This window comes from Prionailurus viverrinus, chromosome B3 (genome assembly GCF_022837055.1).
Source record: "Prionailurus viverrinus isolate Anna chromosome B3, UM_Priviv_1.0, whole genome shotgun sequence".
Lineage (NCBI taxonomy): Eukaryota > Metazoa > Chordata > Mammalia > Carnivora > Felidae > Prionailurus > Prionailurus viverrinus.
In genome coordinates this window covers 130976527-130992071 of record NC_062566.1, presented here as the reverse complement: position 1 = coordinate 130992071, position 15545 = coordinate 130976527, and the positions used below count along the sequence as shown (strand labels likewise).

General features: G+C 43.7%; 2 protein-coding genes and 1 pseudogene across 6 annotated transcripts in view; 2 read left to right on the top strand and 1 right to left on the bottom strand.

Annotated features, from left to right (window-relative positions):
• Positions 1–7979, bottom strand: part of CPSF2 (cleavage and polyadenylation specific factor 2) — a 33013-nt gene extending 25034 nt beyond the window's left edge. Inside the window, exons 1-2 of one of the 2 annotated variants that reach the window (XM_047863574.1) lie at positions 7836–7979; positions 3617–3678 (exon numbers count right to left, since the gene is read on the bottom strand). The gene's annotated coding sequence lies outside the window, so the exon portion shown is untranslated. Of the gene's footprint in view, positions 1–3616; positions 3679–7067; positions 7120–7835 lie in introns of those variants that run through there. The other variant, XM_047863573.1, reaches the window with a different exon arrangement.
• A 172-nt stretch (positions 7980–8151) lies between these two features.
• NDUFB1 (NADH:ubiquinone oxidoreductase subunit B1) lies at positions 8152–14967 on the top strand. 4 transcript variants are annotated; one of them, XM_047861964.1, is made up of 4 exons: positions 8229–8323; positions 11075–11136; positions 13783–13927; positions 14858–14967. In XM_047861964.1, the coding sequence occupies exons 3-4, from the start codon at positions 13788–13790 to the stop codon at positions 14892–14894; spliced, it is 177 nt and encodes a 58-aa protein (XP_047717920.1). In that variant the 5' UTR covers positions 8229–8323; positions 11075–11136; positions 13783–13787; the 3' UTR covers positions 14895–14967. The 4 variants fall into 4 exon arrangements, with proteins under 4 accessions (XP_047717919.1, XP_047717918.1, XP_047717920.1 ...); XM_047861965.1 differs by having other exon boundaries at positions 8269–8404; XM_047861963.1 differs by lacking the exon at positions 11075–11136 and having other exon boundaries at positions 8152–8323.
• LOC125169123 (uncharacterized) lies at positions 12766–12895 on the top strand (annotated as a pseudogene).
• Positions 14968–15545: the final 578 nt, after the last annotated feature.

The following is a 15545-nucleotide window of genomic DNA, read 5'->3' as shown; positions in this document are numbered from 1 at the left end:
TAATAATTCACATAAAAACGATGTTGAAAGATTTCAAATAATGTGTAAATTACACAGACTAGAGAACACCAAGTTCCCCAATAAATGAATGTATAATGAATTAACGAACTCATCCTCCAAGGTGACTTTGTGCTTCCTTTATTTTGCTCTGTGATGGCAATGATTTCACTGCATTACAATTAGTTTCCATGTCTTTCTCTCCTATTAGACCAGTGGTCCTTAAATAAACAGGCATGCTTGAGGATCTGATAAAAGTTTTGCACTCTTTCTTCTCCCCTCAGTCGTCAGGGAACAAACAAACAAGGCACACATACTCAAAGAAATCCACGTACTTTTTAGGGAGTTTAATGTTAAGAACACTTGCACTGGAGAGTAAGCAACTACAAAAGACAGATGTAGAATCTTAAGCTTGCAATTCCTGAGAGAACCTGACACACAGTAAGTGCTCAACATATATTCGATGGAATTTACGTCGAGATGCCTACCGTATGAATTTCAAGGTGTAACATGAACACATCTATTGGGATTTCAGACCTAGAACTGCGTGCTATTAAACACATGTGACAGAAACACTGATTAGCAGAGTACAGCTCCACGGCAACATTTCAGATCTTAGCTCCTCACACTACGTTAGTCTTCCCTGGCCAACTGTGCAAGTTAGGAGAGGTCACGCATACCTGATGGCCTCTTACCAGCTGCCCAAGGTCCTATCAACACACTAAGGTAAACTGACTGTCACCTTGACAGGCTGTCAGGAGGCTAATCCCACCTCATGTCATCTTTCCTCTCGTCAGTCTCAGCCAAAGATCCAAGACTCCTGGGCTATCCATGATCACTGACGTGCACATCTGCCTGTCAGATCCAATCCCCTACTTTCTATCCCTCCCAGGTCCTTCCAGTACGTTCTCTGGGACGATGCCGCTCACGCTCATCTGTAACCGCACCTCTTCTCTGAAGGTCCTCTTCACCTGGTAATCTTCACAGAAACTGGTTCTCCTGCCACCTCCTCACAGGGTTTTCTTCTTCTTCTTGCACCCGCTGTGCCTCGAAAGCAGGAAGTATGCGTTCCTTGCTCCTCGCTGCAGCTCAAACCAGGTCTCCTCCTTCCTCCTTCAAATACTCCAGTCCCACGGAGCCTCACGCCTCCCAGCGGGCTATGAGCCTTCCCTCTCTCCTCCTCGCTGCTGACATCCGTTAACCTGACCTCATTCACGGACGACTTTCATTCCTGACTTGGTCTTCTTAGTAACTTCACTACTGAATCTGGTGCCTGCCTTTCTCCACTCCCATAACCCTGTTTCACGTCAGCCACCCACCACTACAGGTATGCCCTAGACCTCTTCACCCGTGAGCTGCACCATTTCCAAAATCTGACCTTCCAGCATCTCCCTCTCTCACTACTGCTTCGCTCACTCAGCAATCCCACTGCAGAAATCCTTCGGCCTCACCGAATCCCTCATCATCCACCAACCATGGTTTCACCCCCTCCAGTCTCCATTCACATCCCTACCATCAATCCACGACCCATCATGAGTATCTTGCAAATACCATCACGTATCTCACTGCTCTAGTCCTTCTTGGTACCAACCTGGCAAAACCCCAACCCCGACCGACTCCAATCATTTGCTCTGCCTATTCCAGGAACTATATGTTGCCGGGGGGGAGGGGAGGGGTTGGGGGTCAATCCCACAACTGTGCTACCTGCTCTTTCAATTCATGGTCAAAGGTCCCAAGGAGGCACTAAGCACTACCCACCAACCTGAGTTTTCTTAGCTGGCTGACCACCTCTGAGACTGCCATTTGACATCGCCCCTTCTCTGCTCAAGCATCATGCACTGCCCCCTCCGCCCTACTATCAGTTCATGATCCCACTTCATTCTTCAATTAGAAAATAGAAGTCATCAGACAAGAATTCGTTTTCCAATACCAAATCTATTAATGTATCTGCACGTACACTGTTGTGTCTCCCATTACATGAACTCGATAGCCCTGCTCCCTATGAGTAGTCTGGCTGCCATTCTCGTTTACCTTCTAGAGGACCGAACTTCTTCAGCCATTCCCTCTTTTCCCCACATCAAACCATGTATCACCGATGTGCCACTCCTATTAGCACACGCAGATCCTCTAGAATTTCCCGATTTAAAAGAGCCCTCTCTTAATCCTATCCCCGCAAGTAGTCCATCATTTCTAGGTTCCCCTTTCATCGCAAAAGTTCTCAGAGGATTCGTCCACATGTGTCTCCACTTTCTTGCCTCCCATTCAGACTACCAAACCTGGCATCTTTGTCTACCAGCCCACTACTAGTGTGTTCATCAAGGTCACTGGCAAACCTCTACGCAATTTAAGCCAATGGCATTTCTCGGGCTTCCGCTGACAGAAACTGTAGCAGCATTCGATAAAAATAAGTGCTCCAGCCTCCCTGAGATGCTCTCCTCCCTCTGCTTCTGTGTCACCTCCACCCTAGTTTTCCTTGTATGTAACTGGCCACTCCCCAATCTCCTTTGCTATTTATTTTCTTCCACCTCAAATGTGGCAGTGTGCTTCAGCAGGACTTTTTTTCTTCCAGGTAATCTCACCAGTTCCACAGCCATAAATATCACCTGATCTCTGATGGCCTCATCCTTGAGTCCTTCCTTTACTTCGTATCCCACATCCGATCTATCACTAAGTGCTGCATTTTTACCTCCATTCTATTTCTCAAACTTCCCTTCTGTCTCCACTGTCACTAAGACCTCTAACTAGTTTGTACGTTTTCCCAGTCTCAAATTTATTCTGAGATGGTTTTTTAACACCCCTAAAGTCCTTCCCCAACTCAGTTATACCCTGTGACATCACTCTACTTCCCTCAAAATGCTTACTGCTCTCTATGCCTGCTAGTTACTTATTTACTTGCTTTGCCCATCCCTGTCTTTCCTCTTCATCCCCGCACTAGACTGTGAATTCCATGAAAAAACAGACCTTGTCAGTTCTGGTCACAGTTATCCTCCAATGTGTCCACGGTGCCTAACACATGGGGGGTGGGGGGTCAACAAAAGCTTAAATGAATGAAGTATGGCTAGTGTTAAATGAGCTTAGTGAACTGGCTACACCATCAACAGTTATCTATTCTTATGCATTTCCCCTTGCTTGGGAGAGCTCTTTGAGGCTCGATCCTTTTTTGTGTCCTTACTATATATTATTAGCACATGTCTTAAACACATAGCGGTTGTTCCATAAAGAACTGATGAAACAAACAAGTTAAAATTAAAAATCTGTGGACTTAGCATATTCCTATTTGTAAGGCATGAGAAGTACAAAGACATTTATTCTCCATTTGATGAAAAACATTTATAAATACAATTTTGGGAAGGAAATAAAAAAGTTCTCCCTGCCAAAAAGCTTCCTGTACCACAAGTATATTAGTGGCCTAAGAGAAACTCTTTTTCTACTCAAATCCACCTTCACTTCCACTTTATTTAGATTACAAAGTGGAAATAAAGTAGCTTGCAGACAGAAGTGAATGAGTTCATGTGAAAGCTTTTTGCAGATAGACCCAGGTTTCAACAGGTGAAAAGGTATTTTTAATACAATTGCTTATACTGTGGCTAGATCTTTACTAGAGACATTCATCACTTACTGATATCTCAGTCGTATATAGGATGAAACACCATGAATTCACGGGAAGAGTTCTTCATAAATCTAAAAAATAAAGAGAGTCTGCTAAATGTGGTATAACAGATTTACTTCTGTTTTTAATTATGGTGTTTACCTTCTATGTCATGCCCTAAGGTGAACACATGAGCAGCAGCAAGTAGCATAAGAAATGATCCTGTTTTTAAAAAGAAAACCTGTCAGTGCGCCTGGGTGGCGCAGTCGGTTAAGCGTCCGACTTCAGCCAGGTCACGATCTCGCGGTCCGGGAGTTCGAGCCCCGCGTCGGGCTCTGGGCTGATGGCTCGGAGCCTGGAGCCTGTTTCCGACTCTGTGTCTCCCTCTCTCTCTGCCCCTCCCCCGTTCATGCTCTGTCTCTCTGTCCCAAAAATAAATAAAAACGTTGAAAAAAAAAATTTAATAAAAAAAAAAAAAAGAAAACCTGTCCTAATTTTTGGAAGCTGAAGCTTACATAAAACAGAGATAATCAAAGTCAAAAATATTGTACCAAATCGGTCACAATCAGGGGCTAAAATATGCAGTTTAGGAAATAAGATTTTAAAAACTGACATTAGCTTATGTTAATGAGAATCATAAAAGAGGTGAGATCTTAAATTCCTCGTTAAGGATGGGCAGGCCCCAAGAGACAAAAACAAAAGGTATTTCAAACAGGGGAATAACATGACCAAAGGCACAAAAAATGTACAGAGTGTTAGTGGAAAAAGCAGCTGGGCACACTTTCATATAAGCAAAAAAATGAAAGAAAAATTCTAATGAACAGAAAAGGGCCAGATAAAGGCCTTGGACTCTGGATCTAGTTCTTCAGGCAACAGAGAAACATTTTAAGATCCATTATCAAGTAAGAGGACACAATACAGGAAATTCTGTATTTTAGGAAAATCAGTTGGTATGGATGATTGATTAGGTAAGCTACAGAGAGCAAGGAGATGAAAAGGAAGAGTATTTAGCAAACTACTTCCTCCTTTCGACTTTGCTGGTTCTATTTTGAGACTAAATGCCTTTGGTCTCAAATGTACTTTGTGACTATATGACATGAATTCATTAGTTCTTATCTAAGTAACCAAGGCTTGAAATTCTACATGTTTGATTCCTTCCTTTACTTTTTTTGAACAGTCTGTTACCAACTCCTGATTATTTTTCTTAGCCTCAAAATGCTTTCAAATGTATTTCAAATCCCTTTCCATCCCTACCACCAGTACCTTAAAGCAGGGCCTCATTACCTCACATTTGGGTTTCTCGGTTTCTCTGCCTCCAGCCTTTCCTCCCTTTCATCTCAACCTAAACATTACTGCCAGGTTAATTACCCTTTGCTCAGAAACCTTGGAAGGCTTCTTACTGCTTGAAAAAACAAAAACCTGAATGCCTTAACCGGCAGTGGAGGGCGCCAGCTCACCACTGTGTCAAGACCCAGTTCAAATCCCACCTCCTCACAAATTCCTCTATCATTAGTCTAGACTGCATCGGCTCTGCCCAATAAAAATATAATGCAAGCCATAAATGTAATTAAAAATTTTATTCACAGCCACGTTGAAAAGTTTTGGGTGAAATTACTTTTAATGTATTTTATTTAACCCAATATATTCAAAATATTATCATTTCAGCAGGTAATCATTATTAATAAGTTATTGAGATATTCTACATCGTTTTTCTTACCAAGTCTTTGAAATTCAGTATGTATTTTATATTTACAGCATATTTCAAATCAATCTAACCACAATTTCAAGTGCTCAACAGCCACATGTAGCTCGCGGCTGCAGTAACAGCACTAGGTCTAGACTCTAAAACCCATGCTTTCGTCTGTAGAGCACCGTGCTCTGCCACTCCTTAAGGTGCAGGCTGGCACCATTCTATTCTGATGTACATGTCTTAGGCTTTTTTTTTTTTTTTAATGTTTGTTTATCTTTGAGAGAGAGACAGAAAGTGCACAAGCAGGGGAGGGGCAGAAAGAGGGAGACAGAGAATCTGAGGCAGACTCCAGGCTCTGAGCCGTCAGCACAGAGCCTGATGCAGGACTCAAACTCACCAACTGCGAGATCATGACCTAGGCTGAAGTTGGAGCTTAACCGACCTAGCCACCCAGGCGCCCCATCTTAGGCTTGACTTTAATGGTATCACCAACCATTTAGTCCCTTGGCCCAAAACCTCTGGAGTCACCCTCCCTCCACCAAATTGCTGCCACCAGTTGAATCCTATTCAGAAAGGTCTCTCCAGGCACCTAGGTGGCTCAGTCGGTGAAGCGTCCAACTCTTGATTTCGGCTCAGGTCACCATCTCACAATTCGTGAGATCAAGCCCCATATTGGGCTCTGAGTAAATAGCATGGAGCCTACTTGGGATTCTATCTCCCTCTGCCCCCGCCCCCCCACAAGCTCTCTCCCTCTCTCAAAATAAATAAAGTTAAAAAAAAATTATGGGGCGCCTGGGTGGCGCAGTCGGTTAAGCGTCCGACTTCAGCCAGGTCACGATCTCACGGTATGTGAGTTCAAGCCCCGCCTCGGGCTCTGGGCTGATGGCTCAGAGCCTGGAGCCTGTTTCCGATTCTGTGTCTCCCTCTCTCTCTGCCCCTCCCCCGTTCATGCTCTGTCTCTCTCTGTCCCAAAAATAAATAAACGTTGAAAAAAAAAATTAAAAAAAAAATTGTTTCTTTCACACGCATTACTATCCTACTTCAATTGAGGCACACATTACCTTACCTGAATGACTGCAATTTCCTCTTACCTAGTTTTCCTATTCCAAGTTGATTCTCTATACAGCTGTCAGAGACCACCCTGTGTGTGTGTGTGTGTGTGTGTGTATACACACACACACACTCACGCCCTTTCCTTGTGCAAAGTATGTGCACTGGCTCCCCTCTAACTACGCCAGAACTCCTTAGCTGGAAATCAAGGTCCTTCACAAGTGGCTCTCAATCTCGCTCTTCCTTCGCCAACCACCCTTGCACTGCATGTTCCGGCACATTTATCTTCCCACTCTCCCTCAGCGCGCCAAAACTTCTCAAATCTCTGCATCCAGGAATGATCTCCTCCGGAGCCTAGTAAATTCCTTGTGACCCTTCATGACCCAGCTCAAATAGTTATTCCTTTGTGAAGCCTGTTTGGTGGCCTCGGGCGGTTTATTTTCATTTAGCACAAACAGCACTAAGAATGTTTGTTGAATGGACGTTGAATGTATAGGCGAAGAGCAAAACTGATCATCTTTGTATCGCCAGTATCAAGCACAGCACTCAAATCTTAACCTAACCACAGTACCCTAACCAGGTCATAAATTGCTTCCTTGAGTCTGACGGACTCATTCATCCCAATTACCAATTACAGTTACTTGCTCTCTCAATAACGACCTTGCATGTTGATGACAACCAAAAGGAACTACACAAAATCCAAGGGAAAACGAAGGAATCTGGGTTGGCCTTTGAACTCACGTGGTACAAAAAAGCCTCTTCCTGGTTAGTTCAGAAAGAGAAGCGCCTTCCTAAAAAAAAAAAAAAAAAAAATCACAAGGGTTGCAAAATAAAAAAATTGGGGATGGGTAATTGATAACTCAGGTTCGGCAGGTGGCAGGAGGCCACACTTGCCAGTGTTAAGGCCGGTGTGACCTCCAGTTACTTAAGAGCTAGTAAAACAGTGACGGTGGAAGCGCTCGAGGGCAAAGCGAGGGCTGGGAGGGTGGGGAGGCTGGGGGGCGCGAGGCGCGGAAGGCCAAGACAATTTTAATAAAGCATGGTTAACATCTTAAAAGGTCCCCGGAGTCGATTAACTAAAAAGGACGCCTACTTCGTGCCCAGTGCTTAGCAGTCTCGTGGCCTTTGAACCCGAGGCCACGGGAAGACCCCCAGCGAGGAGTCCAAGAACACGGTAACCACGAGGCCAAAGCTGGCGTCAGATTAACTCCTCCAACGCCGAGAAACAGGGCAGAGGAAAACAGCAAAAAAAAAAAAAAGGGGGGGGCAAATAGGAGTGAATCGTACGGACTGCCACAAAGACCGGGAGCTCTAGACCCCCGGAGAAATCACTTCTCTTTCCCTCGCTGAGCACTTCTGCCAGGTCCGGCCAGGACAGTCGCAACCGAAACCCCAGGAGCACGTCCCCAGCAGAGACCCGGCCGGAGTTGGAGCCAGGGTCTCCCCTGAGGGCCGAGGGCGCCCCCTCCCCCACCAAAGGGCTCACTCCTTTCCTCCGCCCTCACTTGCCTCGTCAGTCCTCCCCCAACGCCGTCCACTGCCCTTCCCAACCCCTAGTCGAATCCAGGTTCAAGAGCGAGAAAAGCTGATGCTCGCTCAGCAGCACCCGTGACGATCAGCCAGCAGAAGGCCCCCCGATGGCGGCCGCCATTTTGAAACTGGAGGCGAGCCGCTGAGGCGGGGAAGGCCCAGGGCGATACCATCTTCGAGGGGTAGAGACGAAGCTGTGGGAAGGAGATGGCGCTTTACCCCAACAAGTCCCGCCATCTTGCACCGAAGTTGTAGTTTTAGAAAATTTATAATGTGTGAAAAGCTAAAATAAATACAAGAAGAGTCAAACATGAAAAGGAAGAAGCGGTTTGGTTTCCCACCGCCACCCCTCTCTTCGAGCGGGCGTGGCGGATGGCAGGTCCCAAGGCCGCAGCTTCCGCCGGCGCCGGAGGCTGGGCTCGCCTCTGCCCTGGGTCGTGGGGTCCTTTTTGGCACCAAGGCCGCAGGTGGGTCACGGGTCCAGGAGCGCCGAGGTGCCCCGTTGTGTAGGCAGGGAAGGTCCACCTCTAGGAAAGCCCTCGGCGGCGGTACGTGTAGGCGGGGGGGGGGAGGGGGCTCGGGGCTTGCGAGCGGTGGAGACGGGGAAGGGAAATGGGGGTTTCTTCCCGGGGACGGCTGGGCTTCCGTTTTGCGCCTGGCGGCTTTTGGAAAGGGTAGTGGGAGGCTGTCATTATTGGGAAACGTCTTTAAGGGATAACCCGGTGACCGCCCTTGGCCGGGCCGCAGAGGTTACAGGCCGGGGTCGCACTCCACGCTCAAGGAGGGAAGCCGCTGCTTCTCTGCCAGCATCACATATTCGTCCAGGTTTCAGCGTTCTGTCTCCTCGTTGCTCTAGATTGGAAACCTCGTTCTCTTCCAAATCGCAAACCTTCTTGAGCCGGCCATTGCGCGCGCGTACACACACACACACACACACACACACACACACACACACACACACATATCACTTAAAAAATGTAATACTGCATTTGTGCTTGGTTTCCAGGGTGGATATGTCATTAAGACGTTTCCAGATCTCAAGCAGTTCAGTTTCTCCACGCATCCCGCACTGCTTTTCATCGATCATATATATGGTTCAAAAAAATGTCGATCTAAAGTGCTGTGGGGACCTATTAGAGATTAGGATTTCATTTTTGAAATATCTATTCATTTATGTTTTTACAACGTAAATTGGCTTACAAAAATGCATACCAGATTCAGTTTTCTTTTTGGAAGTTACGCGAGAAAAATTGGGTTGAAGAAAAAGTAATGTTAAGAAAAATAAGATAATCCTGAGTGAGGTCGGTCTAAATGTTTACCTCTAGAGTTACCTTAACGGACAATAAAGCACAAGTAGCTTGAACCAAGGAGCCACGCTGCCTGAGTATTAATCCCAGCTCTACCACTTAACTGCATTTGTCACATTATACAAGTTGATTGTCCCTGGATTTCCTCATGAAAAAAATGTGCCTCCTACATCGGGGACATTAGTGCAGACACGCATAGTGTTGTGAAGATTACATGAGGTTAGTGATGGTGAAAAGCAGTAAGAACCGTATCTGACAGTGCTATATGAGTCTGCTCTTTCTAGAGGTAGGGTAAAAAATTTGGAACATTGGTAACAGAGGACAGGTGATAAGTTAATGGTTCCTTGAGTCTGTAAGAGAAAAAACAATTCGTTTTTCTTAGGAATACCATAGCAAGTCCCAGTTCTAAAGTAAAAGCAGAATTTTTCATGAGTCTTCCGTGGAAAGAAGACAGTACTAAGTGCAGTGTTCTCTTGGTCACCCATGTGGATGTCACTCTTCATCCAAACCTAGGCTTGTTTCATTGGAGTCTGTCCCAGGACCTCACTGCTGTTTGTCCATCACTGAAAGCCCTCTGTGGTCTTGGGGCCATGACCAGAGCCCGTCTATACTCCACCTTCTAGCCATTCTTCCAGGAATCATTCTAGCTCACTCTTAGGTCCATAAATCTTTGTCCTCCCTGGTCATCCACTCACAGTGAAATACAGAGGACAAATTATGTTCAGTGCCACTGCTCCCAAAGTCCATTAGATAGATGATACAAGTGTAATATGAAATGCTTGTGGGACTAAGATTTGTCATTTACCTCCTAGCAATAGAATCATGGTGGCTGGACCCAGTTCTGTATTTTGAACATACAGAATCCTTCCATCGACCAGTCTTCACCTGTGGAATATATGTGAGAGCCTATATGGAGCCAGGGCCTCAGAGGCTTGTCTCAGAATCTTCTCAGATTCTCAGAGTAGAGCCAGACAAAATACCTACCTGCCCTGTTGGAAGAATGCCAACAATAATGGCTTATAGCCCACGGGTGGCCATGGGCTTATTTAAAACAGGCTCAGACTGAGTCATCAGGCATTTTTTAAAATGCAAACACTATCTCAGGGTGCCTGAGTGGCTCAGTGGGTTGAGTGTCTGACTTCAACGCAGGTCATGATCTCTCGGTTGACGAGTTTGAGCCCCAGTTGGGCTCTGTGCTGACAGCTCAGAGCCTGGAGCCTGCTTCAGATGCTGTGTCTCCCTCTCTATGCCCCTCCCCCACTCATGCTCTGTCTCTCTCCGTCTCAAAAATAAAATGAACATTAAAAAAAAAATTAAAGGGGCGCCTGGGTGGCGCAGTTGGTTAAGCGTCCGACTTCAGCCAGGTCACGATCTCGCGGTCCGTGAGTTCGAGCCCCGCGTCGGGCTCTGGGCTGATGGCTCGGAGCCTGGAGCCTGGAGCCTGTTTCCGATTCTGTGTCTCCCTCTCTCTCTGCCCCTCCCCCGTTCATGCTCTGTCTCTCTCTGTCCCAAAAATAAAAAAAAAAATTAAATGCAAACACTATCTGACTCTGCTGTGCTGTTAGGCTTGACCCCTATTAAGAAATTTGAGGAATCTGTAGCAACAGGTGACAATACATGAGAGCTTGATTTCTACAGAGGCCTATCTTGTCTGGTATTCTGCATTTTCCTGCTTTCAAAGTTACATTGATTAAGGCATGTATTCCCATATTTGATTGGCTCAAGTTTATAAAACAAGGGGCTATAATTTGGTGGACACTTGGTCAGATTCACAAAAAGTTCTTTGTATCTAAATGCAAATAATGTTACTTAAGGCACAATGCTAAGAGAGCCACCATCTTCTAGAAAATAAGATGAGGTTACCCAAGAACTATTTGCATCAAATTAGCTAACTAAATCAATTCTTTACAGGTTTTTCCAACCCCACCCAGAAGGAGGACCAAGGAGTCTCTATTTTTGATAAAGACTTCCAGGTGGTTTTTAATTTTTTTTTTTAATGTTTATTTTTGAGAGAGCATGAGCTGGGGAGAGGCAGAGAGAGAGAGAGGGAGACACAGAATCCGAAGCAGGCTCCAGGCTCCGAGCTGTCAGCACAGACCCCGACGCAGGGCTCGAACCCAAAAACCATGAGATCATGATTGGAACCAAAGTCGGACACTTAACCGACTGAACCACCCAGGAGCCCCAGGGCTCCCCAGGTGCTTTTGATGTGCAGGCAAGTTTGAGAATAACAGCTGTAGACAATAGACTAAAACTTTAATGCCTAAACTATATATATTTTAAATACCTCATTTACTTTACATAATTTTCCAGATTGGTGATATTCAGACTAGAACCTGCTATATGTAATATTACACCTTATTAAATAGAGTATATAGTAATTGTGCAGCTTTTTACTTCATGGCCATTTTCTAGCCCAGTGCCTTTAGATAGTGATTAAGTTTGAGAAACATAGTAATAGAATGTGTAAGTATGAGAAACGGTGTCCTAGGAGGAGAGGCAGGATCCAGTCTACCTAATCCTAGCAGTTTCGTGCTAAGTACTTTTGTTGGCAGTAATGTGTTCTCTTACTAGGGTATTGTCCTATGCCTTCTCAGCCATTGTATATTATTTATTCATTTTATTTTTTTTTTAAATTTTATTTTCAACGTTTATTTATTTTTGGGACAGATAGAGACAGAGCATGAACGGGGGAGGGGCAGAGAGAGAGGGAGACACAGAATCAGAAACAGGCTCCAGGCTCTGAGCCATCAGCCCAGAGCCCGACGCGGGGCTCGAACTCACGGACCGCGAGATCGTGACCTGGCTGAAGTCGGACGCTTAACCGACTGCGCCACCCAGGCGCCCCTATTTATTCATTTTAGATTCATATATAGGCAGGTGTATTTTGAGTTCATCTTTAGGTACACATTTTTACAGAAAACTGACAATGCAACTATGTTTTTATGGAATTAATGCAAATTTATTTTCCATTTAGTAGCTTCTAGTTCTATTCTTCCTCTTCTACCTTTTAGGAACTCTTAGAACTTAAAATCCTTTAAGTGCCATGAATGTCAGTTCAGGAAGAGATCAGGAATATCAATTCAGGAAGAGAGGCATTGTGATCTAATAGAATACAGAGCTTTGGAGCAAACCTGAGTTTGAATTCCAGCTCTGTACTCAATTTTAGGTTAAGGTGTTTTCTAATCTGTAAACTTAGGATAATAATAGTTATTTCATGTTACATATAAGACTATATGATGGCTCCGGTACCTAGTAGTCGTTCTCTGAAAGTAAATTCCCTCCTGCCCATATCTTTTATAAAATCACTGATTGATATTGAGATCTACCATGACATTTTTTTAAATGTTTATTCATTTTAGAGAGAGTGGGGGAGCGGCAGAGACAGAGGGAGACAGAATCCAAAGCAGGCTCCAGGCTCTGAGCTGTCAGCATAGAGCCCGATGCAGGGCTCAAATTTAGGAATGGCAAGATCATGATCCAAGCCGCAGTTGGACACACAACCAGCTGAACCACCCAGGCGCCCCTAGCATGGCATTGTTGAATGTGGTTATTTTTTTTAATTTCTCTCATATCTTCATTTACCTTCAAAAATTAGTTTCAGCTTTGTGCTGTAGCAGTATCGCAGCTAATGGGGTTTATCCGAGTCACAATTACTGCTAAGTCAAAAATTAGTCTTCAATATTTATAGCTTTATCTAAAGAATTTGGTTTTTGGCATAATAGTATAATTATATTTTAGTATTGTAAGAGGTCCTAAAAGATTTTTTTTGGTCTTAAAAAGATTTTACACATGTGTAAAAGTTTTAAGTTAACAGTAGGAGGATGCAAATACTCAGCTTTTACAGGTGGAATTTTTTATACTCTCCATTTCTCTGCACGGTACCATATCAGATCACTAGTGGAACTAGAAAAAAAGTTAATAAGTTGATTTTAGTGCAATGCAATTTTTAAACTTTTTTTTTTAAGTTTATTTTTGAGAGAGAGAGACAGAGTGTGAGCGGGCAAGGGGTAGAAAGAGAGAGGGAGACAGAGAATCCAAAGCAGGTTCCAGGCTCTGAGCTGTCCCCACAGACCCCGACTCAGGACTTGAATTCATGAACTGTGAGATTATGACCTGAGCCGAAGTCGGACCTTTAACCGACTGAACCACCCAGGCACCGCATAGTGCAATGCAATTTTTATATTAACCATTGTCACCTATATAATCGTCGAGTAGATTTTAAGTTGTATACTGCATTCTGATGCTGAGCAAATTTGAAGAGGCTTATTATGCTTTTAACATTTACTAAATTCAGGATTAGCTCTCTGTTTCAGATGCAATTAAAAAAAATTTTTTTTAATGTATTTATTTTGGGAGAGAGACAGAGGTTGTGTGCACGAGTGGGAGAGGGGCAGAGAGAGAGGGAGAGGATGCAAGCAGGCCCTGAGCTGTCCGCACAGAGCCCAAAATGGGGCTCGACCACACCAACAGTGAGATCATGACCTGAGCTGAAATGGAGTCAGAAGCTTAACCGGCTGAGCCACCCATGTGCCCCAAAATGCAATTTTTCAAGATATTTCAAAGGCAGTTATATTTCTGCTCATTCTTCTTTTTTGTTGTTGTTTGGTTTTTTTTAGCATTCATGATGAACGTAATTCAGATTGTTCGTGACCACTGGGTACATATACTTGTGCCTGTGGGATTTGTCCTTGGATGTTATCTAGACAAAAAGAACGATGAAAAGCTAACTGCCTTCCGGAACAAGAGTTTGTTGTTTAAAAGGTTAGTTTGTACGTTTGTTTTAAACCAACAATTGGCCAGCTTTTGGTAATACTCTTTTTAATACCGTGTGTGCCAAAAATAAGCAGAAAGGGTAAATTTTCCCCCAAGAACTTATATTCAAATGCTATCATTTTGTAGTATTATTTGTCGTTTAATCTTTGGATAAAACTGAGTGATTACCTTTCGAATAACAGATCTTCAGTTTATGAACAGGGTATTTCCAATGTTTGAATTTTTTTTTTTTTTTTTGGCATTCAGGGTACATTTGTAATATAGAAACGAAGTTTTAAACTAGCTCACCAAAGCCTACTTTAATGTGGCTTTCACATACATTATCAGACAGCATTTTACATAAACCAGAATGTAGCTGAAATATATGACACCAATAGTGGCTCGGTGCTGTGTTTGCAGCAACACTGCTGGAGAGCTCTAGACACGGTGGCCAAGTGATCAGAAGGCAACTGACTGCTGCCTGGTCCCGTTGTGTCTCTGGAGATGGCTTTTTTGGCAGCAGAGAGGTAGTTAGCAAGGCAGGGTGCCTGCCACTGGGTGTCACCTAGGTGGGAAGAAGCTCCGGGGACCAGAGGCTTGAGCAGCATTCACAGTCCCTATGTAGAGGGGGTCTGTGGTTAGGGATTTCAAGAACGATCACATACATGAATTAGAAAGGGTTTAGAAAACCTCAAGTGAACAGAGGATAAAAGCTTTCATACAGACTAAGAAATTACGGTTCCTAAATCTACAAAAATGAAATTGAAGGGCTGGTAAAAGTTTAAAATCATGAGAGAACAGAATGGCTCTGTTGAGTCTACATAAAAACTTTAATGGGTCAATTTAATAGAATATAAGATATTGAACTCACACTCTTCTTTTTCTCCCCCATGAAAGTTTAATTTATACCTTTTCCTTTCCTTCCTAATTTCCACACAGGGAATTGAGACCCAATGAAGAAGTCACCTGGAAGTAAAGGCTGTGACTGAAATACAGAATGTTCACATTTTAAAAATTGGGAGAGAAATAAAAACACATTCATTATTTAATTTAAAGTGTGATTCTTTTTATGTTGGAGTAATCTTCCACATTTCAAGTAATAGGCACACATAGCTTAAAAATAATTATTGAGCACTTGATTATGCACATTGATGTTAAATTTACAATCAGCGTCTCATTTTCTTTTCTCCATTTTAGACCATAGCACTATTAAAACGTATAGCAATTTTTTCCTCAGGTATTTTTCAGCAAAATGTTTTCAAATTATGTGCTTTAGAAGGATGACACTAGCTGAAAATTTTGGTGACCTTGAGTTCGGCAAAGACTTCTTAAATACAACACATAAAGCATGAACTAGTTTTAAAAACTTTTGCTCTTCAAAAAATACTGTTCCAAAAATGAAAAGCAGCCATAAATTGGGAGAAACGTAATGTACAACAACTTATTATCTAGAATATGTAAAGAACCCTTCTACCTTAATAATAAGACAACCCAGTTTTTTAAAACAATTCACTTATTTTTTTTAAGTTCTCTACACCCAGTGTGAAGCTCAAACTCAACGACCCCCAGATCAAGAGTTGCACGCCCCACTAACTGAGCCAGCCAGACACTCCCAGCCCAATTTTTT